This window comes from Anabrus simplex, chromosome 5 (assembly GCF_040414725.1).
Source record: "Anabrus simplex isolate iqAnaSimp1 chromosome 5, ASM4041472v1, whole genome shotgun sequence".
In the NCBI taxonomy this organism is placed as follows: Eukaryota; Metazoa; Arthropoda; class Insecta; order Orthoptera; family Tettigoniidae; genus Anabrus; species Anabrus simplex.
This window is the reverse complement of record NC_090269.1, coordinates 343,387,266-343,412,048: the sequence shown is the minus strand read 5'-3', so window position 1 is coordinate 343,412,048 and position 24,783 is coordinate 343,387,266. Positions and strand designations below refer to the sequence as shown.

Genomic DNA, 24,783 nt, shown 5'->3' with positions numbered 1-24,783 from the left:
TTTGTCAATGGGACTGTTGCCAGATAACTACCACCTATGAAGTCTCGCCATCTCGGAAGGGTAGTGGGAGCAGCGGACGGGGTAACCTATTCCATCCAAGGACAGACTAACCTAACCGCCAAATGCATGGACCTGCCTATTGTAATTGATGTTGCAGTGATCCAGAACCTAATACCTGATATCATATTAGGTCGTGAGTTTCTGGTGGAATACAAGGTGATTCTAGACTGTGCAGTTCATGAAGTCTTTTTGGGAAAACACAGATGTTTGAGGGTCGCCTGACACAATGGAAATCTCTGGACTTGCAAGGATGCGGAAGTCGATGTAGACCTGGGAGATATCCAGGTAACGCATCTTCAACTGATCTACTCCATAACAACCGCCCATTCTGATGGCCCAATAAGGAAGAGGCAGCACTCTAAGGCATTAAAGCTGTGATATCCAACGCCCCCTGTCTAATCCAGGAGAGGGGTGATGGTGGAAGGGACATCATCGAATATGTCAGCAGAAAGCTCTCCCACCAAACAACGCTACTGCACTGCTGAGAAGGAAGCCTTAGCCATGGTGCGGGCCATGGGCAAATTCAGAGGCTACATGGAGGGAAGGAAGTTCCAGCTCTACACCAATAATGTCGCTCTCAAGTGGTTGAACTCAGTCTCTGGCTCAAAATCTAAATTGATTGCGATGGGCTCTGTTAATTGCAGAATTTGATTTTGATACATCCCAGGATCAACGAACATAGGAGCAGACATTTTATCTAGGCACCTAACAATGGAACCTGAAACCAGGAGCACCATTGTCGAGAAGGAGTTCCCACGAAAACACCAGAGTGAGCCCAAGGAACTTGTCCTTATGGCCATCAAGAAGGAACTTAATCTGGAAGTAATTAAACAATGGCAAAAACAAGACAAGCCCTGTAGAACCATGACGCAGTGGATTAGGAGACAGAACACCGATAGTAGACTTGTCCCAGGGCAATTCAACATGTGCTACAAGAACTTCTGGTTTGACAGAGGACTCTTAACCCTTTGGGTGCCAGCACATAATAGGTCGTCATATGCATAGAATGCCAAGCACGTTTCAATCTATTTTGCATCACTGTATAATAAAATTAATAAACGTCTCAGTTTAATGGTATGTTTGGTATGTGAGCTTGATATACTCCAAGGAATATAAACATGTGTTTTGCATTTCAAAAGACAAAATCATGGAATACTGTGCGCAAAAATATAATTCTTTTGTTATTAAAAAAACAGGAAAAACCGTAATTTGAAATGAATTAGTACATTGTACACTAAATCCAAAGTGACTAAGTGAAGATAATTAATCTTAACTTTTATCTGGGATCATGTATACCAATTTATATTGTTTAAGGAAGCCTACTTTCCAGTTTATGAATTAATTTCTAAAAACATGGAGCATGTGGGGAGAGAGACACCAACAATGTAACCTGTCAATGATTGGATGTTTTACTAATTTAGGAGAGTAACAGTGATCATTTGAGAGAACTGTGACTAGTAGCATTATTAGTTACTCCAGAACAATTCAAGAGATAAGAAAAACATACAAAATCGATTAATATCCATAATAAAATGAAGAATGTAAACAGCCTAATTTATTACAAAATCCTCCTCCATAACTTTATGATAGCGCGGCTGTGAGCTTGCATCCAGGAGATAGTAGGTTCGAATCCCACTATCGGCAGCCCTGAAAATGGTTTTCCGTGGTTTCCCATTTTCACACCAGGCAAATGCTGGGGCTGTACCTTAATTAAGGCCACGGCCGCTTCCTTCCAACTCCTAGGCCCTTCTTATCCCATCATCGCCATAAGACCTATCTGTGTCGGCGCGACGTAAAGCCCCTAGCAAAAAAAAACTTTATGATACATTTCATGTGATCATATTGCACTTATGTTTTGGAGCACAATCTAGATGCAGGCCTTTGCTACATTTACAACACACTGTTCTTGATCTACGCCTTTTTGAATTGGTTCTACATACGCAACAGTTAAACTCCTTTTTTTCCAGGAAGTTTTCGCACTTTAGTAGAAGTACTGGTACTTCCATTTATATCACTCACACTGCCAGGTGAAACCACACCAGACTGCTTGTGTTCAAGTCACTCACTTCCTTGAGTCTCAATGATTGACACTGTATAGGCCAGTCTTGACATGGGGTGTCGAGCTCCTCCAAAATTTTCCTTATATAGGATGTAACTATTTAACACCATCCTTGCAATAATGTTGAAAGTTACTTTCTTCCAATTCTTGACAGTTTTCCTCTCATCAGGGTATGTGTACAACATCATATCACTAGTATCAATCCCCCCATGTATTTATTATAATTACACACCACTTCTGGTTTTGTAATTTCTTTTTGCTGATCCTGGCGTTTAGTTGTGAAAGTTTTATCAGCAGCCCTACCTTCACTAGTCAGCAGAAGGACAGGATTCCTCTGACTCTTCTTTTCCCTATAGCCCATATCTAACACGGGCCCTGACCTGAAGTATTTTCTATCCCAACACCAAACTTTTGTTTCAAATACTGAGGGGCAATCCTTTTCTGTTTCGTCGTACAGTACCTGTTATGTATGTCCCCATTTTATACAAATCTTTCACTAATGGCACTGACATAAAGAAATTGTCAACAAACACATGGTATGCTTTCTGTAAATAATTACCTATAGTGAGCAGGTGCAATACCACACAGTACCCTAAACCATGTTTTGCAATATTGTCTTTATCTTTTTGACATTTTGCACCTCTGTACACATAAAATCCTAAGCAGTAATTCACTACTGAATCTCATATCATGCAAAGTTTTATGCCCCACCTGTGATGATGTTTCTTTGGCAGATATTGCATGAGTGTTGTGTGATTCTTCATCCCCACCAAACTTTCATCAACAGATAGTTGCTGATGTGGAGTGAAATGGTACCTTGAAACTCTATTGGACCGGGCGAGTTGGCCGTGCGCGTAGAGGCGCGCGGCTGTGAGCTTGCATCCGGGAGATAGTAGGTTCGAATCCCACTATCGGCAGCCCTGAAGATGGTTTTCCGTGGTTTCCCATTTTCACACCAGGCAAATGCTGGGGCTGTACCTTAATTAAGGCCACGGCCGCTTCCTTCCAACTCCTAGGCCTTTCCTATCCCATCGTCGCCATAAGACCTATCTGTGTCGGTGCGACGTAAAGCCCCTCGCAAAAAAAAAAAAAAAAAAAAAAACTCTATTGGCATGGTCAGCAACAGGCTGGAATTTTCCACAGGGATCATAATTTGCTTCATTAGGGGCAGCAAGGCCTCTGTTGTCTGCAACATCAAAGAATTTCAACAGAAGCTGAAAGCTATTTTTGGAAAACATGTGCCTAAACCAAGGTGAACTTTGGGAGAATGAAGCTGACCAGTAACTAGCTATTGTAGGTTTTTTGTTCAGTCCCATGTTCAGTATGCTAGCCAAGAAAGGTTTCATTTCTTCCACTGTAGTGTTGCCCCAGCTGGATGCCCTTGATGCAGGTGAAAGTTTGTTCTGAAATGTCTTTATAGTTTGTGAAGCATATCTGTTAGTATGTTACTAATAGTGTCAGGAATGAAAGTGTAAAGAAGAGAGTGAAATATTCTATGGGTGGAGCATCAGGTTCAGGTACATGTTTTGGGCCTGGGATTTCATAAAATTGGTGGGGATGGACAACATTACTTTCTGGGAATATGCATTCAGTCCAAGAATGATCTAATTCACTGTCACTATCATTTTCATTAGCACTGTCACTATCACTGTTTGATATTGCAGGAGCTGTTGTAAGCCCATTAGCCAATGGCACAACTCCATCATTCTCTGGTGCACTATCTGAAGACTCAAAAACATCACAATCATCACTTTCACTAAAATTAGAGTCGCTTACATCTTCAAAGCGATCCAAAAGTTCCTCAATTTCTTCTCCTGAAATAGGCCTACGTGACGACATGCCTTGTTGTTATAAATGTACTATTTACAACTTTACTACGACCTAAATAAATTGCTAAGTAACTATAACTACAGTAGAAATAATTATAAACTGTATATATTACGTTAAATAACTCAAATGCGCCAATTAGAACGTAAAATTGTTGAAAACAAATCACAACACGCGGACATAAACAAACAAGGAGGCTGCCATATTGGATCATAGACGTCACGCGCTCAGAGACCATACACTCGCAATGAAAGAGTAAACAAGCAAAAATGAAGCTATGACAGTGCCATCTAATAACATAAGAAGGAATTACAAACATTCCACCTTCTTAGTATTTGATTTATGGCTCAATCTAGCGCCTTACTGCATAACTACACCACTTATAAGAGGGTGCCGATCGAATCGGCATCCTGGCATTTTTCGTACAGAATGCAAGTGCCGATGCATCGGCATCTTGGCACTGTAAGAGTTAATGTACAGAATCCACCTCTCTGACACGCCTGCAGTATTGGTGATCCCTAGACAACACAGGACAGACATCTTCAAGAAGTTTCACGACAGCACGGAAGCTGGACATCCATGAGGTGAAGAGACATATCAGTCTATCAGACGAAGATTCTTCTCGGTCAACATGCGGAAAGACATCCTGGACTATGTGAAGGGGTGCTACATCTGCGCCTGCACCAAGGCGAGCAACAGGAAGGCAAATTCCAGTCAGTGAGGAAGACTGATGCAACGCCCTTGGGAGGTCATAGCCCTGGACTTGATGGGTCCTTACCCTAGAACACCACGGGTTAAAACAGGACTCCTAATAATCGCCGATTTCTTCACAAGATGGATTGAGGCCTTTCCGATACCAGAACCACGATGGGGCGCATCACCAGCCTTCTACAAAATGAGGTATTCAGCCACTATGGTTATCCGCGATGCATTCTGTCAGACAACAGGAGTCAGTTCACATCAAGGAAGTGGCAACAAATGATGACAGAATGGAGTGTGGAGCACTGGACCACCCCTACCTATCACCTAAGGGCCATTCCAACAGAATAGCGGAACCAGGAGCTACAAAGGATGCTACGGGTCCACCTAATAGACAAAGTATATCGACTGTGGGACTGTCAGATGCCACAGTCACTCTTTGCCCTGCGACAACACATTCGCTTTTTTTATTTAAACATAAGAGTTTCATTTTTGGTCCGTATTGAACTGAGAATGGAAGATAGGAAAAACTAGAAAGGGTCCACCTTTTCAATACAAAAATGTTATAGTTTATTTATAACATGTATTTGCACTTGGGACTAGTTTCGACGCTGTGTTGGCGTCATCATCAGCCAAAAAATGGGAAAATAGGCCAGTGTGTAGGCATTCATATTACACAAGGTGTTACATTAAACAATACAAATCTTGCAAGGAGATAAAAACATGGATGAATATAGAAACAAATGAATCGTTGAGAAAACAAAAGTTATACATGTTAAAAATAACCTTAACCACACATCTTGCAGTGCGAAAATATTCTTCTTGAATGATTCCTGAGTATAAAACACACGCGCACACATTTCTGAAGAGCCAGCAGGCAGGACAAAGTAAAGTGAAACCTTAAGAGTTCTTCTGAGAAGAGTTCATCATTTTTCTATGTTCCGATTAAATAATGAAGTCTCCCTTGAGTTCCTGATAAACATACACAACAGGAAATTCTCCTTCACTCTCAACAATAGCTATAAAGACCAACGGTAAATTTCATTTTTCAAAGACGTGAAAGCATGATCTTGAACGTGATGTAACTCCTTTCATTAAACCCATTTTTTACACAAGGTGTTACATTAAATAATATATCTCACGAGGAGATAAAAACAGGGACGAATGTAGAAACACATGCATCGTTGAGAGAGCAAAAGTTGTACATATTAAAAATAAGCTTAACCACACAACTTGCAGTGCGAAAATAATTGAATTTGAAAGATTCTTGAATAAAGGACGCACGCGCACACACTTCTAAAGAGCCAGCAGGTAGGAAAAAGTAAGGTGAAACCTTAAGAGTTCTTCTGAGAAGAGTTCATCATACTTTCAATGTTCTGACTAACTAATGAAGTCTCGTTTGAGTTCTTGATAAACATACACAACAGGAAATTAAACAATACACATCTTACAAGGAGATAAAAACAGGGAAAGTTATACATATTAAAAATAGTCTTAACCACACATCCTGCAGTGTGAAAATATTCGTCTTGAATGATTCCTGAATACAAAACACACGCGCATACAATTCCGAAGAGCCAGCAGGCAGGAAAAAGTAAAGTGAAACCTTAAGAGTTCTTCTGAGAAGAGTTCATCATTTTTTCTATGTTCCAACTAGCTAATGAAGTCTCCCTTGAGTTCCTGATAAACATATACAACAGGGAATTCTCTTTCACTTTCAACAATAGCTATAAAGACCAACGGTAAATTTCATTTTAAATATTGTGCAGAGACGTGAAAGCAAGATTATGAACATGATATAACTCCTTCATTTAACCCAATTTTTACACAAGGTGTTACATTAAACAATACACATCTTACGAGGAGATGAAAACAGGGCCGAATGTAGAAACAAATGCATGTCCGGTATTCAGCTCGACAAGAATATAAAATTGGTATTCAGGAATACGTTTTTGAGAGTTTGGAGGTTGAATACCGGACATGCATTTGTTTCTACATTCGGCCCTGTTTTCATCTCCTCGTAAGATGTGTATTGTTTAATGTAACACCTTGTGTAAAAATTGGGTTAAATGAAGGAGTTATATCATGTTCATAATCTTGCTTTCACGTCTCTGCACAATATTTAAAATGAAATTTACCGTTGGTCTTTATAGCTATTGTTGAAAGTGAAAGAGAATTCCCTGTTGTATATGTTTATCAGGAACTCAAGGGAGACTTCATTAGCTAGTTGGAACATAGAAAAAATGATGAACTCTTCTCAGAAGAACTCTTAAGGTTTCACTTTACTTTTTCCTGCCTGCTGGCTCTTCGGAATTGTATGCGCGTGTGTTTTGTATTCAGGAATCATTCAAGACGAATATTTTCACACTGCAGGATGTGTGGTTAAGACTATTTTTAATATGTATAACTTTCCCTGTTTTTATCTCCTTGTAAGATGTGTATTGTTTAATTTCCTGTTGTGTATGTTTATCAAGAACTCAAACGAGACTTCATTAGTTAGTCAGAACATTGAAAGTATGATGAACTCTTCTCAGAAGAACTCTTAAGGTTTCACCTTACTTTTTCCTACCTGCTGGCTCTTTAGAAGTGTGTGCGCGTGCGTCCTTTATTCAAGAATCTTTCAAATTCAATTATTTTCGCACTGCAAGTTGTGTGGTTAAGCTTATTTTTAATATGTACAACTTTTGCTCTCTCAACGATGCATGTGTTTCTACATTCGTCCCTGTTTTTATCTCCTCGTGAGATATATTATTTAATGTAACACCTTGTGTAAAAAATGGGTTTAATGAAAGGAGTTACATCACGTTCAAGATCATGCTTTCACGTCTTTGAAAAATGAAATTTACCGTTGGTCTTTATAGCTATTGTTGAGAGTGAAGGAGAATTTCCTGTTGTGTATGTTTATCAGGAACTCAAGGGAGACTTCATTATTTAATCGGAACATAGAAAAATGATGAACTCTTCTCAGAAGAACTCTTAAGGTTTCACTTTACTTTGTCCTGCCTGCTGGCTCTTCAGAAATGTGTGCGCGTGTGTTTTATACTCAGGAATCATTCAAGAAGAATATTTTCGCACTGCAAGATGTGTGGTTAAGGTTATTTTTAACATGTATAACTTTTGTTTTCTCAACGATTCATTTGTTTCTATATTCATCCATGTTTTTATCTCCTTGCAAGATTTGTATTGTTTAATGTAACACCTTGTGTAATATGAATGCCTACACACTGGCCTATTTTCCCATTTTTTGGCTGATGATGACGCCAACACAGCGTCGAAACTAGTCCCAAGTGCAAATACATGTTATAAATAAACTATAACATTTTTGTATTGAAAAGGTGGACCCTTTCTAGTTTTTCCTATCTTCCAACACATTAGCTGTGTCACTGGCTATTCCTCAGCGGAGTTGTTCCTTGGTCGACAGCTATATGGTACCGGGGATTGGGAGATTCATTCACCACCCACTTCTGGTCAAGATGATGCAACTGTTTCCCTGGCAGAGTGGCAGCATAAGCAGCAGCAGGATATCAAGGAGAAACAAGCTTTAGCCGAGAAGAGATCCCTTACCCAGGCCAAGGCTCAAGATGTCGAAGAGACCCAGACCTTCCTACCAGGCCAACCAGTACTGTGACATAACCACCCAGTCAGTAATAAGATTGGAGGGTTTCACGCAGGTCTCACACCTAAGTGGTTTGGTCTTGTCGAGGTGGACAAGAGCTGGGCCATGGGGTCTACTTACTAAAGACCAACCCTCCTGTCAAAGTCCATGCATCAGAGTTGCGGCGAGTCACCCAACCACTGCGCATACACAGTAAGTCTGGTACTATCACGGGTCCACCTGGAGGAGAAGCTGCTAATGACACAGCACAATCTGGTCATGAAGAGGACACATCGACTTGACCCGTTACGTAGCCAAACACTACAACTACTACTGTAACGGCAACCCAAAATATAAACTAGCAGTTACACTACTGCCCCAGTTCATCAGTAACAAATGGAAGCACAAACTGACACAATACATTTCACACCAAACAACAAAACAAGAAAAACTTACCTTAACAAGTGGAGAAGTGTCGCAACAAACCGTGGATAATTAAAATAAACCACTGTACTGGACATCAGAACACATTAAATGAGTAAAAGAAAGAACACCTCTACTTTAAGAAAAATGATAAAATTTTTATTCATAATGTTAAATGGTAAACCAACAACATCATCCTTAAAGAAAAATTAACCAACAAGAAAATTAAAGTTAGAAGTTACCAGAATTATTGAATTAAAACTGAAATTGCTTATCTGCTATTCTAAATTAAATTAAATCAAAGACTCCAAGAAATAAATAAAATTGTAACCATGAGATAACACCAATAAGGTGTAAACTTCATCAGCATGAAAATCCAATTCAGTAAAATTAATTTCGGTAAGATAAATACTTTCCTCAGATCTGGAAAACCAAAATAAGCAGAAAATTAGTTAATATGCGAGAAAGCGCACGACAAAAACTTCCCAGAAGCAAGCGTAAGAGAGAAAATTCGTTACACGACCAACATTACATCAACCGAACCACGCCCACACCCAAAGAACATGACATAATAATAATAATAATAATAATAATAATAATAATAATAATCATCCCGCTTCACATTACCATGGCAACAACGACAACACAAGTAAACAGTAAATGCCCAATGGCGGCATATGGCTGCAACAAAGATTCAGGCAAAAATAACACAAAAGAAAATCAACTCACCCAAACAGAATAGAAATACCAGGGAAAAAAAAGAAGAAATATCAAGAGAAAAATTAAAGGCCCATCAGGTTTAAAGCGAATTAGAATTTCATGCTCATGTTCATCCCATATAGATTACAGCTACCCTAGCCTGATTAATGGTATTTCAGATACACAGGCTAAGCCTATTCACGGGTGAAAAACAATTCCATAAATTTACACACAGCTTTTACAAACACAAAAGTTCAATTTTTAGAATTTCCTGAGATACTTTTTCGTCCACATTATCATTTCTTTCAAACGGATTAAACATACAGTAGGCACTGCAAGAAGGTTACAGTTGCACGAAGAGCATAAGAAACGCAGAATATTTTCAATATCACAGAAGATGAAGTTTATGGTGCTTCCAGTACTTACTTGTGTACATCCAAAAGCTTAGTAAAGCTTGATACTCACAGAAGTTATCTTGCAGATCACATAACTAAATAAATAAAGAATATTACGAGGATGATGTCACCAAATTGAAGAAAAATACTGTAAGGGTGTAAAACCCACTACAGTAAGCTTTAGCCTGGGTCAAAATTCCTCCCAAGCTCATGCATGTTGGTAGATTTCCAAGCGCCTCCTCTCACCATTAGCTCCTGCAACGAACTCCTCTCATAATGGCTTCCAGCTTTGTTGCATCAAGCTAGCCGTACACTGATTGGTTGAGACAACAGTGGGAGGAGCGTACAACTTAGTGCATGGGCACAAGAGTGCAGTACACATCAGGAATCGTAAAAATAAATCCACTTTCGGTAGCGAATAAATGTATGGAGTTTTAAACTAGTTCTTTCCTGACCACAGGCCGGAAGAACACATAATGAGGAATGAGTAATTCCACAATTACAGCAAGTACATGAGAAAACACTTCAGTTACTGAATTGAAAGATACGAATTTCCACAGCTGAAAAGCTAGTTCGAAACCATTCCTTGGGAAAGGGGTATTAAACCAGTAACACTGTCTCAGACTATCATCGAGGAAGAGGTTGGCAGCATGGCATCTTTGACCCCCCGACACAGTACGCTCCGGACAAGAGGAAGAGAGCACATCCAGCAACGTTGAGGAAGAGAGAAGATACAATCTACGACGAAGGCAAAGTCGACAAGTATGATAGACTGTTGAAATTGTTTCAAGTTATAGGGGGGATATTGACGCAAGTGTAATAGACTGATATAACTTGAAAACAGTATTCTTTAACCCATGGGTAAATAATGGCAATATCGAGCTCGAATTATTTTTATGATAATTATTATTATGACTTGTGGGGTATGGCTTATGAAGTGTTTACATCCATTTATTAGTATTATTATTTACGTAGTTAGGTACGGACGATCGTATTTTTTGTGAGGGTATGTCATGAAACATGTGCTGTATATGTATTAATATGGGTTTAGTTAATGTAAGAACCCGTAATTAATAGTGTATAATTTATTATTACCTGTATATATGATGTATAATCCACTACAATATTGTGCAACACACTAATATCCAGAATGTACGACGAGAACTACTGTATGTAGAACCTTCCTTACATTGTAACGGGGTGTGCAACACACTAATATCCAGAATGTACGACGAGAACTACTGTATGTAGAACCTTCCTTACATTGTAACTATGCTATTAGGCACTCTAGATTTATGAGAAGATATATTTTGACATATCCTTCTAGAAGCCTGGCAAGGCAACATATATAAGGATGCACTCTTGATGGTGGAGTTTGTTAGTTATTGTTTAACAGGAATTGTTTTGACAAGACTTGTGTAGAAGTTGTGCTAACGAGTGTTTGAAGTATGTAAATTGGTTTTGTTGAGTTGGTAGTTGACATGCCTCTGGTGCAGTCTTCTGATTCTTCATGATAGGCAGTTGTTAAAAATGGTGGTTTATTGATTTGTAATGTGTAAATAATTGTACATAAAAACTATGTATGCAAGTGACAGCATTTTGTGTGCATCTTTGTGAATACACCATATTGAATACACAATTACAAACTGTCCAACACAGGTGTGTAATAACTTGGTATGGATTTTTTTCCCGACATGCATAAATTTGACATCATGTATGTACAATTACAGTTAAAGGTATGGGCTATCTGCCGTTTCTAGAGACGAGATGAGAGTATTAAAAGATGAAAGAACAGATACGAAAACCGGGCATGTTGTCCCTGCGGTTAGGGGCGCGCAGCTATTAGCTTGCATCTGGGAAACAGTGGATTCGAACCCCACTGTCAACAGCCCTGAAGATGGTTTTCCATGGTTTCCCATTTTCACACCAGGCAAATGCTGGCACTTTACCTTAATTAAGGCCATGGCTGCTTCCTTCCCACTCCTAGGCCTTTCCTATCCCATTGTGTCGGTGCAACGTAAAGCAAATTAATAGAAGAAGAAGAAGACAAATACAAAAACCTTTTCCACTGGGGCTGAATAAATAACAACAGTGTATTTAAAGGTGGCTAAAACACCAGACAATATATATATTTATTTATAAATATATTTGGTCCTTAAGTGACACCACACAGAGGTGTAGTTTTATGTGTCCAACAAGTTTTTAAAGTGTACACCAAGTTTTTATCACATTCTCAACCTAGCACTTGAAGGTGCTAGAAGAAAACTGTTACATGATTAACTTGCTGTAAAAATACATCGCCACCCTTGAATGAACGACATTCACACAAAGACTTTTACGTGTGCATACACATTGCAAAAACATGTTAAATATTTTATAAAACCCTCCATTTTTAAATGTGTAAATTTTGTCCAAAAAAAATTATGTGTCACTATGTTTATAATTTTGTTATCATAACTTATTATGTATTTTTTTCGTTTTGTAATTTATGCTGTGTTTTCAGAAATGTGTCAAAACTGGTCCCTTGAATAAAAACATGTTGTAAACACTATCCTGTACAACATACACTTTGTATTGAACATGTGGAACCTTCACTGAAATTTCAACTTTTGTAATAAATATAAAAAACATTTGGACGGGGGCCCATGAAAGTATCAGTGTATTATTGCAGATCACACTCTTTCTAAAACAAATGTCAGCTGAAGCCTTATGTTTTGCACCAATGGGTTATTAAACATTGTTTTCTGGTCACACACTTCAACCATGAATTATTTGGAGGTTAAACTCGGTGATGTGCAAGAGAATGACTTAGACATGACTTAAATATTTGGTCTGATTAGTAGATTGTGCTGGAAGCTTGTAGTCTAAAATCTTGGAACATGAAAATTGGTGCTTTGTGTATGATATAAAAATTGATGTTTTCAAGAGTAAAGTGATGTCAGTAGGTAAGAAATCTACAAGAATTGAATGTCAGTTTTGGAATACAAAGCTGGAACTGGTAGATAATTTCAGGTATTTAGGATTTGTGTTCTCCCAAGACAGTAGTATAGTAAGTGAGATTGAATCAAGGTGCAGCAAAGCTAATGCTGTGAGTTCACATTGTGATCAACAGTATTGATCAACAATATTTTGTAAGAAAGATGCCAGCTCCCGGATGAAACTATCTTTACACCCGTCTGTTTTCAGATCAGCTTTGCTTTACAGGAGTGAAAGGTGGGTGGACTCATGATATCTTATTCATAAGTTAATAACAGACATGAAAGTAGCGAGAATGATCACAGGCAAAAACAGGTGGGAACATTGGGATAAGGGTACTCGGAATGAGGAGATAAAGGGTAAGTTAGGAATGAACATGATTATTGAAGCTGCATTAATACAAGTATGTAATATTTACATCTTTTGTCGGGTTTTAGCCAGTGAAGTTCTTGATAGTAAGGAGTTATATGTACATCACAGCTCAGGTTAAAAGTGACTCTGAGGCAACATTTGAAAGCTTCACGTCCGTATGTTAAATCTTAAAAAGCCCTACACGTGACCCCTGGGTGGTGCTAAGGAAGCAACAACATTGGCTGCTGGACCGATCTTCTAAAGATCTCCCAGCAAATATGCAAACTGTACGGGGGGGGGGGTTGCCTACTTTCCTAAGTCGCCATTCTGAAATGCTGTCATGAGTTGTTTACCCGCTGCCAACAATCATTGAAATAAGATATAAAGAAGTTGAGCGTCACGGAAGGTTAGAGACCATCACAGCATAATTCTTTCTATTTTAGACATGATAATAAGCTTTTGGGCTTTTCTTGTGTCAGAAAACAAGGTGAAGTTCTTTACGTTTCGCAGAGAACTCTTCAGAAGAAAATCTCGTCTGTTCCCCAGCAAGACTTCTCTAATAATATTTTGTGTTTCCTATATCAAAGTTTCTATATCTGGGCTGGCCACTACGAGGCTCGCGAGCTGTAAGCGGCTCTTGAGTCTATCTTGTGCAGCTCTTGACACCAAGCTTAGATCAAAAATTAATTTATATAATTAATGGAAACTAACAACATCTCGCGGCCGGTGGCAGTCAGTAGCAGCGATGTGCGGCTTAATGTTATTAGCGCTGTAGGTCAGTGGTGAGAGATGGGAGGGTAAGGATAGTTCCGGGGCCTTATGTTAGATAGTGCGTTAAGCGCGAGTGTGTCAGTGAGTCAGAGTAGTGAGGTGAAGCCAGTCGCGTTTGCGCATAGGCAATCTTTGGGACTACTCATGTGTAGGGCCCGATGTTTATGCAGTAATAGGTTAGAATACAAACTTACTGAAGCGAGTAACAAGTAGAGTCTACCTGCACGATGGTAATGTTGTGAGGTTTGCATAAACATTAGAAGTTCTAATGGGCCAAACCCCTAATGTTTATGCAAACCTCCCAATATTACCGCCGTGCAGGTAGATTCTACTTATTACTCGCTTCAGTAAGCTTGCATTCTAACCTATTACTGCATAAACATCCGGGCCCTACTTATGTGTGTAAATCACTGTACTCAACGCTTAAATTCATTAAATCTAAATATCGATCTGAACTAACTGATGAACATTTAAGTGAACTTGTGCAAACTGCGCTTACCAATTATCGGCCAGATTAAAGGAAAAAAAGTAGCAGAAAAAATGAAGAGAAAAAGGACTTTTCAAAAGTAAAATCTCATTCCTTGATGTGTACCTGAACAGTAATGTTCTGTGTGGTGTAGAAAATAAATGCACCTTAATTTGTTATAAAATGAAAAAACGTGTCTTCATTTTCTAAACATGCTCCCAATTTTGTCTCTTAAATTTGCTCCTAAATTTGCGGTTCCCAAAATTAAGATTAGTGGCCACCCTTATTCTATATCGTTGAACCACTGTGAGAGGTTCTGCAGCCGGGATAGTCTGTGTCCCAGTCCACTTTTCTCCTCTATCTTGTCTTCTAACCTTCCCTCACTGACTGGCTGCGCAGTTTGGGTCACATAGCTGTCAGCTTGCTTCTGGGAGTTAGTGGGTTTGAATCCAACTGTTGGCAGCCCTGAGGATGGTTTTCCGTGGTTTCCCATTTTCACACCAGGCTATACCTTGATTAAGGCTACGGTTGCTTCCTTCCGACTCGTAGCCCTTTCCTATCCCATCATTGCCAGAAGACCTCTGTTGATGCAACATAAGGCATATTGTAGAAAATGTAACATCCTCCGTTAAAATGAATTGTGCACATTTAAGTTTATTAAAGCTTGGTACCATTTTGTAAAATGTTATATGATATGAAAATTCCTCATTAAATTGTTATTTCCAGGAACGAGTTTTGGTTGGACGTTGTGCGACGTCTTTGGCCCCGGTTTTATGAATTTCCATTAGATAAACGAGACTCTCAGCCATGTTCCTTCACAGCAATTTTCTCTGAAGAGTGGGGTGCTGCTTACTACTGTCACTTATGGGCACGGCTTGTGGCAGCCGATGTATTCAGTGCATTTCAAGAAGTGGGTGCGGAAGATGTTGAGAAGCTGAGTGTTGTTGGCAAGAGGTAATAACAAAATCATATAAATGAAAATATGGGTCAGATAAGCAACTGGGACCTCTGCATCACACCAGTAGCCCTTAAACAAAATGTAAAGACAATTTTTAAAACTAACTTTATTTTCCTGATTTTGAATTGAGTTACAAACAAATAAGAAATTATGTTCCTAAGTAAAATGTTTGGTGGTATTTTGCTTTTCAGCATAAAATAGTAAAGTGTTATTTAAATGATGTGCCTTTTCTTCAGTTTCTAATAAATTAAAACTTCATTTTCCTGATTTCGAATTGGGTTACTAACAAATAAGAAATTATGTTCCTAAGTAAACTTTTTGGTATTTTGCTTTTCAGCATAAAATAGTAAAGTGTTATTCAAATTATGTGCCTATTCCTCAGTTTCTTGTACATTAATTAATGTAATTCATTGGAAGACCAGACTCCTTAAATTAGAAAGAAGAGGAGTTATCAGTGGTTACATTGGTTGTTAGGCCTGTAAGAATTTGTAGTAAAATGAACAATGGAATGAAATTGAAATTGGCTTGATTCATTGAATATGAGTGGTATGTTATTGTCAAACTTGGTTTAAGGACAAATTTTGGAAATTCAGTGAATATTTTCCATTCTTTGTCCACTGAAGCTCAGTCATCAACTGCAATCAGACACCACTTACCTGCATTTAGTGCTGTCACCCAGGTAGCAGATTCACTATCAGTTGTTTACTTAGTCTTAGAAGAAGTTAGAAATTTATCGATGTTCTCTCGTGGTAAATTATCCTAACCCTTAATTCCTCTTCCTCTGAAGGAGTATTTTCCGCAATTTGTCCTCTTGAATTCCAATTTCATATTATGATGTTTCTTACTTTTAAAATTTCCATTCAGACTTATTCAACTATTAATGTCATTCCACATCATATCTGTGCTGACAATTCAGAACATACCACTTGAGCTGGTCATTTTCTTACTCCCAAATCTTCCCAGCCTAAAGTTTGCAACATTTTTTTAACACTACCCTTTTTTCAGAAATCATCCACAACAAATTGTTGCTGCTTTCCTTGGGATATTTTCCAGTTCTTGAATCAAGTAATACATACTCAAATATGGGTCTTACCAGTGACTTACAATACCTGTCCTTTATACATTCTTGCTAAAACTACTCAGTATCCTCATAACTCTTTCCATTGCCCAAAGATATCAAGTTGCCTATTATCTTTAGAGATGAGCTTTACACCTAGAATATCATTTTTCATCCTTAACCTTTTCATAGCTTATAAATTGTTCTTTAATTAGTATGAATTCTCCCTTCCTGTTGAATCTAACCTGTCTCTATGATAAACACTCCAGTGCTGGAAAAATTACACATCCTTAATATCACTTTCCAGCCATGATTCAACTCCTATTGCAATTTCTGTTTAATGTACTGTATATCTGTTTAATAGTTTAATTGATTTTTATTGCTTGATTACAAACATTATTATTTCCCCATTCAGGGATTGCATAAAACAAAGCCTACTGAACAAATATATATATCTTATTTTAAGATTATTTTAAACACTGGAAGAAAATAAAATCTCAACATCAAGAAGACATTAGTTTATAGGAATGCAATTTAGGCTAAGCAGTTGTCTAGGTAACATATCTATTTGATTAAAGTTTCCAGGTTACAGGTTCAAGTATGCATGAGAAGACATGTGACATGGTGGTACATTAATAACTGCTCTAGTTACCATGATTTTGAATGCAAGCATGCAAACGTGCTTGCATTATGTTCTACAGGTGCCGTATGTGCGATTTTGTGCGATAGAGTTCCACGTTTTTTGCACTTCGTCAGCCAAATCAGCAACGGTTAATGCTGGTATTGGATGATGCTGGATTTGTCATCCCATAATGCCTATACATACTAAATGGGTGAAATGTCTGGTGATCACGTAGGCCAAGGCAACTGGTCGACACTCTGTAGAGCACATTGGGTGACAGCAGCAGTATGAGGACAAGCATTACTCTGTTGGAAAACACCCCCTTGAATACTGCAAATGAATGTCAGCACAACTGATTCAGTCACCAGTCTCACTTACATATCTGCTATCAAGGTTCTTGGGATAACGACGAGAGTGCTCCTTCTGTCAAAAGAAATCTCTCCCCAGACCATAACTTCTGGTGTAGGTCCAGTGTGTCAGCGCCACAAGCAACTTGTTTCCAAGCACTCACCTGGCTTCTTTTTTTACCACCTTACGGCTATTACTGACATCAAAGACGGCTTTCATCTGAGAACACAACAGATCTCCACTCTGCCTGCTAGCTTGACACCAGTGAAGTAACAGAAGGCAGTGACTCAGAGTTCGTAGCATGAATCCTATGAACATCTGGCTGGGAGATGTTTCTCAAGTAATCAATTTGTTAAAGTTTTCTGTGTCACTCTGGTGCCAAATGAAGCTCTAATAGCTACAGCAGATGCAGTATGATCGACCACAGCTCTCCATAGTGGCCTGTGTGCAGCTGGACCACTGTCTTCTTGAGACAGTGCCTTACCATGACTATTGTTGCCAACACCGATGCACTGTGGATACATCCCTACCATCTTTCTGCAATACTGCAGAAAGAACGTGTACCTTCTCGTAGCCCTATTACACGACCTTGTTCAAAGTCAGTAAGTGCTGATACTGCCTTCTTCATCTCTTTAAAGACATGCTTGGCTCACACCTTCCTTACAACGTCAATGCGGGACAATGACTAACCCTCACAAAGTGTACAGCACATATTTAAAGGAAACTTGCTTTACAAAGTCATAGTGGCACTACTAGCACAACTCTGCATTGTAATACAGTGTAACTTTGATTATCCATTCCTGGAAACAGTATTTTCCTGGATTATTCATTTAAATGACGTCGTCCCATGAGCATCCTAAATACATGTATTAAAAATCCTGCATTATCCATTTCTCAAAGAAACAATTTCCCACATGAACCATCCAGTCATTTTAGTCCCACCAGCTCTAAATTAAGCATTTTTCAGGAAACTGTATCTCATGAAAGGATGGGTACAACATATCTGTGGATCTTTGCATTAGCGTCCCTCGTTGCTGTAATTAAAGCAAGCAGGGTACCGGGAAAGCAATCAGTTGTGAACTGACTTAATGAACCATCTTCGTATCACACTCGCTGGGTATTATTTAGAGAAACCAAAGAGATCATAAAGCAGAGTGGCTGCAACAGTTAAGGAGACAGTGTATTCTGACAGCTCGACGCGGAAGAGAATAAGTTTTGTCAAATGTTTAAACTGTTAAAATATCTACTTTATGTTCAGGTTTAGATGTTTATTATTGACAGATGTATTATGATTGTATCGCCATGGAGGTTTTCAGTACCTCTCTCAGGATACTAGTCAATGGGCTTTCAGACAGGAATCAAGCTTGCTCCTTCCTAACACGAGTCTGTTATTTTAATATGGTTGAATACCTTGCGCAATCATAGTTTGGAGCATTCTGTTCCCGGCAAACAATGAAGGCCTGGTGCCAGAATCGCTTTCCCGCACTAGCTGCTCTCGTAGCTTGTGATGTCACTGTGAGGACACTTCTACAACGTGTTCCAAGTGGTAACATTAGTAAGCAGTCTCCAGACAGCTGTTTAATTGTTTATTGTGTGTTTATTGAGTGATTTAGTACAATGTGTGAGTGAAGTTTAGATTACGTGCTGTTATTTAGTGCAAGGAGGTAGTAAAATTAGTAAAAACAGGAATAATGGTGCTGTTGCAGAGAGTAAAATTATGGCCTGTAAAACTGGGAATAGAATTTATCATGGCTTTGCAAAAAATTATAATTTATGGGCTAAACGGATGTTATAGTGTCAAAGAGCTGATAAAATGAACTCTAGCGCTTCTAGAATTTGTTTCCCACATTTCCTCCCTCGTAACTATGAACGAGGCTTAAACAATGAACTGCTGGGCTTGCCATTAAAGAAAAAAAAAAGGAAATTGAAGGCAGATGCTGTACCTTCCCAAAGTATTCCTAACTATCACGGAAATTACATCGATGTTACAAATACATGAAATGATGTGGATCAGATGACTACATTTGTACCCTTAGTGGTATTAAAATAATTACTGTACTGATATTCTAAGTGGAAAAATCTGAAATCATTGTCAATAGGCTATTCGTGTTACTATATTTCCTTCTCTCTATGATTTTCTACTTGTACACAGAAATTATTACATCAGGTAGAGAACTTCACCAGTCAACGAGTACATACACGATTCTCGAGGTAGCTGACAATAGCAAAGAAGAAATCAATTGGTTGAGTCCGGCTCCATGGCTAAATGGTAAACGTGCTAGCCTTTGGTCACAGGGTCCCGGGTTCGATTCCTGGCAGGGTCAGAAATTTTAACCATCATTGCTTAATTCTGCTGGCACGGGGACTGTGTGTACGTATTGTCTTCATCATAATTTCATCCTCATCACGACGCGCAAGTTTTCCTACGGGTGGCAATCAAACAAGTCCTGCACCTGGCGAGCCGAACATGTCCTCGGACACTCTCGGCACTAAAAGCCGTACGCCAGTTCATTTCATTTCATTCAGCTGAAAACAGGAATACAGAGACTGAAGACGGAATATATGTCATTAAGGAAATAATTTATGGCCTTGAACAAGTCCCAAGTTACAAAATATGCTATACCTTTTATGAAACAATCTCTGCTCAATTCAAAACAAGAACCACGTAGTGAACTGAAGCGTGGCTGGTAAATTTCTCTCTCCGGGCCAAATTCAATCCCTTTTGAAAAAAAAAACAAGAGAGTGAAGTGGGGCCTCAAGGAAATTGCAAAAGTCCCTTACGTTAAGAGCTCTCTCTTCTCTCTTTAGGCATATATTTATTTGCGAAAACAGAGATATCCTCCACCTTGATGCTCATCCTTTCAAAATTCGGTCAAGCATTTTAAAATGTAAACCTGGAATACTGACAGAGGTTCTCGATCTCATTAAAGCTAAAGACAGAAACATTTAAGCATTTACAGAAGGTAGCAGTTATCAACTTCGATGAAATGAATATAGATGGTCGTGTGTTACGATTCATCTGATGACGTGATTTTAGGTCCACATAATTCCCTGAAGTTCACAACAAAGTAATATCACTGTATATGAGGACAAAACCATTTGTTAGGATTAGTCAAACCAGAAAAAATATATATGGACATTTTACAAAAGAATGCTATGAAGAAAAATCTTCTCTTGGTACCATTATCATCGTTTGAGACGAGTTAATATCTATCTAATCTCCAATAGAACATAAGTCTAGATGTATTACAAAATATTCTTAAATTATTGCATTGCCTGTAACCTGCATGTTATATAAAACATATTTTTCTTTCTTTCGAAGCTGCGATAGTTAACCATAATTTGGATACTAATTATTGTCCTTTATGTTAAGTTAAAAAGTGTTGATTTCAGTGTTCACCTCATTTATATACCTATTAGTTTGAGTATTTCGTTCATAAAATGTTATTCTCAATTTCATAATCGCCGCTGTGACTGTATGTGTATCATTATAGCTACAGATTTGAGGCGCTATGTTTTCGTACTAATTTTAAATGATAAATGTTATGTCCTCTAAAGATACTTGACTAAGTGAAGTGTAATTAAAGTATCTAACAAGATTAAATCAAAAAACACTCAGCTAACTGTACCCTTTAACACATAGTGCATTGAATCTGGCGGTAGCACTACCCACAGGGTGACGTCTCGCACACCAGCCAATGGCAGCGCAGCTCCCCGGAATGGCCTACCTCTTAGTATACTAGTTACAGTGGAAGGACTCTGCCAGCTTGCGCTTTGTTGTTATGAGCTTTCTGTTGAATGTTTTATTTAGTTGGCTGCATTACATGGCAGAGAAAACTTGCACTCTACGTGGAAGTGTTTTGGTTTACTTATAATTTGATGCAGAACGATTCAGTTTACCTGTTTCCACGCTGAATACCATGAAAAGGAAAGAGCAAGATATATGTAAACAGGTACAAAAATGTGAGATGTCTGCTATGAAGGGAAAAACGGGGAAAGAATCAAGGCATTCCAGTAGGGAAGCAGCTGCCTACGAGCAGCATTGAAAGCATAGTTACCATCACTATAATGAATCTGTAAACATTTTGAGATCTCATTTGTTTGGACCTCCATAATTTAAAAACCATATTACTGCTATATTCTTATAAGATAAAAATTTCTGTATCCTGATATGCTATAGCCTACTTTGTCCATTGTGAAAACCCGTAATTGCAGAACGTCGTTGATTCATTCTATAAATATATTTTTTGGTATTGGCAAACTCGAACATCAAGATTTCTGTTGGATCTCAACATCTTGCAAAAACTTTAAGAAAGGTGAAAAAAAATTTCTATCAGCCAAACTGTACCAGTCTTCCAGCCCATAGATGAGGGGGTGATTAAGTGCTTCAAAGGGTACTATTGCTAGCAACTGGTCCTAAGGGCTGTATGTATGTTGGACACCAGGAAAGCAGTGAAGATATTCTACAGCCAGTTCACTTTGTCACGTCAGCATGGTTCCACATTTTACCTATCACAGTTCAAAAGTGTTTTCGTAAGTGTGGCTTTGGTGAAAGCAGGAACACTGATAACATGAACACCACCAACACATATGCAGCACTCAACAGAGAGCTTGCCACTTGCAGCGTAATAAACGTAGAACAGCTGTGTGACATTGCTGTTACTACAACCAGCACAAGCGCCACGCAGAAGAACTTGAACAAGGATGAACATGAAGAGGATATTAAAACCTTGTCTACGCTTGCCAAAGCATTAGCCACCTTTAACAAAATTTGTATCTACATATCCGCATAATATGTCACAGAAAACAGCAAATTACAGAACCTTTCGAATGTTGAGGGACAAAATCACAAAAGTATACGTCTGTGATAAATCTTTATGTATGCTTACGATTCAGTTTGGAACCCTAGAGAACATGAAACTAGGTATATATCACACAGTTTTATTTTCCAAAAGTCTTGTTCTTTGTCTTAGTATTCATCCCGCATAGCAAGGTGTGCTGTATTGCACGTGACTCGCCTCTTCACACTATCTTCAGCATCCTCAGCTGTCTTTCCAACTCTGTTCAGATCATTTTTGATGACATTCATCCACTGTTTCTTTGCCTGTCACCGAGCGAGTTGGCCATGCAGTTAGGGGTGCGCAGCTGTGAGCTTGCATTTGGGAGATATTGGGTTCGAACCCCACTGTCAGTAGCCCTTAAGATCAAATGCTGAGGCTGTACCTTAATTAAGGCCAAGGCCACTTCTTTCCCACTCCAGCCCTTGCCTGTCCCATCGTCGCCATAAGACCTAGCCCTTGCCTGTCCCATCATCGCCTTAAGACCTATCTGGTCGGTGCTAAGTAAAGACAATTGTACTCTTTGACTGTCCTCTTCATTGGTGCCCTGGGGGATAGATACTGAATTCTGTTTTAACATCAGAATTGTTGACACTCCAGATTACATTGGCGTACCATTGTAATTTTAAAAAATACTCAAAGTACATTTTTTATTTTCCAGGAGTGAATGAAAAACACATTTAGCATAGTTTCTGTCACTACTAAATTCAACATGTGAAGGTAATTTGGCTAGAAGGTAGATATAACTCTAGCAAGTACCTTAAGGGAAACTAGATGCGTGCACATGTAAACATATATTTCTTAAGAACAACCATTATCATTTATTTTATGTGACCTATTTGTTAAGAACCTGCGGCATAGGGGTAGCGTGCCTGCCTCTTACCCGGAGGCCCTGGGTTCGATTCTTGGCCAGGTCAGAGATTTTTACCTGGATTTGAGGAGCTATCTGACGGTAAGATGGTGGCCCCAGTCTAGAGAGCCAAAAATAACGGCTGTTAGGATTCGTCACAATGACCACACGACACTTCGTAATCTGCAGGTCTTCAGGCTGAGCAGTGGTCGCTTGGTAGGCCAAGGTCCTTCGGGGCTGTTGTGCCATGGGGCTTAGTTTTTTAATTTGTTACAAAGGAAGACATTCTCTCTGGCGTTGACTCAGTTAAATGTAACTTACAAGCTCTTCAGTCTGTTGAACCCACAGGTTCAATATAAATATTCTACTACAACATAGGCGTAAAAAGCACATTATTAAACAAGGGATAATAATTAATAACAAGGGTGATTTGACAGAATCTGATGGTGTTCTTTTAAGAACGAAACATATCATTATTTGTATAATAGTGTGTATTTTTCTCCCTTGTTTAATAATGTGTTGTTGCTTTTTTACAGGTATGTTGTATTATAATATTTATATTTAGCCTGTGTGTGTGAGACAGACTGAATAGCTTTTAAGTTACATTTATGACCTATTCAGACTAGACATAGCAGCGGTTGGTTGTATCTCCCGATAAATGACGAAAACATTCCAATGTGATTTAAATAATGTGCTGTGTACCTCATAACTGCTGTGTATCATGAAAAATTCCCTGAGAAATAAATATGTTTTATGAATCTTTTCAGATTCCGTTCTACCTTCTTAGCTCTTGGTGGAGGATGCCATCCTAGTGAAGTGTTTAGAAGATTCCGAGGACGAGATCCATCACCTCATGCACTTCTACGTTCTCTAGGACTGAAACAGCTCAAAAGTGGGACAGCGCAATGATGTTGCTTCAGAAGTGGAATGATGCAAATAATGTTACATGTACATTGTATATTTCAATGCCTTTGTAAGTGTACATAGAATTCAGTTACCATGTAACTAGTTCCTTACCACATTTACCTTGCTGTTACTTGTATAATATGTGTACAGAAAAGTAAATAAACTCTCTTTTCTCCTATACATGAACTTATGTTCCCCTAATCCTAAGGACATCATTAACTTGCTGAGGGTTGAGAAAAAGAGGACATCAAATAGGATGACAACCGAAAAAATCCAAAATCCATGGCCTACCAGGCGACCACTGCTCAGCCCAAAGGCCTGCAGATTATACGTTGTCGTACGATCAGAACAGTGAAGCCTCTCAGCCGTAATTCTTAGCTTTCTACACTGGGGCTGCCATCTCACCATCAGATAGCTCCTCAATAGTAATAACACAGGCTGAGTGGACCTCGAACCAACCCTCAGATCCAGGTAAAAATCCTTGACCTGGCCAGGAATCAAACCCGGGGCCTCTGGGTAAGAGGCAGGCATGTTAACCCTACACCACGGGGCCGGCATAGAAGGAAGCAACAATTCTGAAGGATAGGGTACTCATGACTATGCTGAATAGAGAGTTTCAGAGAAATGTTTGCAAAGATGAATAGCAGTACTTATAACAAAATCTGTACTGACTTGGAAGAGGAAAACAGAAAAGACAACATGAGAAAAGTCTTCCAACATATATCCGTCTTAAGGAAAGTTCCAACCAAAAATTGAAATGGTCAAGGATATTAATGGAAAAGCAATTAATGATGGCGAAGAGATCAAACAGAGATGGAAAGGGTATACAGAGGACATGATTGTATAATCAAGAGATAAAAACTGACAACTCTTTGAAGAGACT

General features: G+C 38.8%; 1 protein-coding gene across 1 annotated transcript in view; it reads left to right on the top strand.

Annotated features, from left to right (window-relative positions):
• The window catches only part of LOC136874892 (uncharacterized), a 213,949-nt gene extending 189,871 nt beyond the window's left edge, over positions 1-24,078 (top strand). The window contains exons 13-14 of the mRNA XM_067148597.2: positions 15,048-15,275; positions 23,762-24,078. Coding sequence (XP_067004698.2) covers positions 15,048-15,275; positions 23,762-23,903 — 370 coding nt within the window. The 3' untranslated portion in view covers positions 23,904-24,078. The remainder of the gene's footprint in view (positions 1-15,047; positions 15,276-23,761) is intronic.
• The last annotated feature ends 705 nt before the right edge of the window (positions 24,079-24,783 follow it).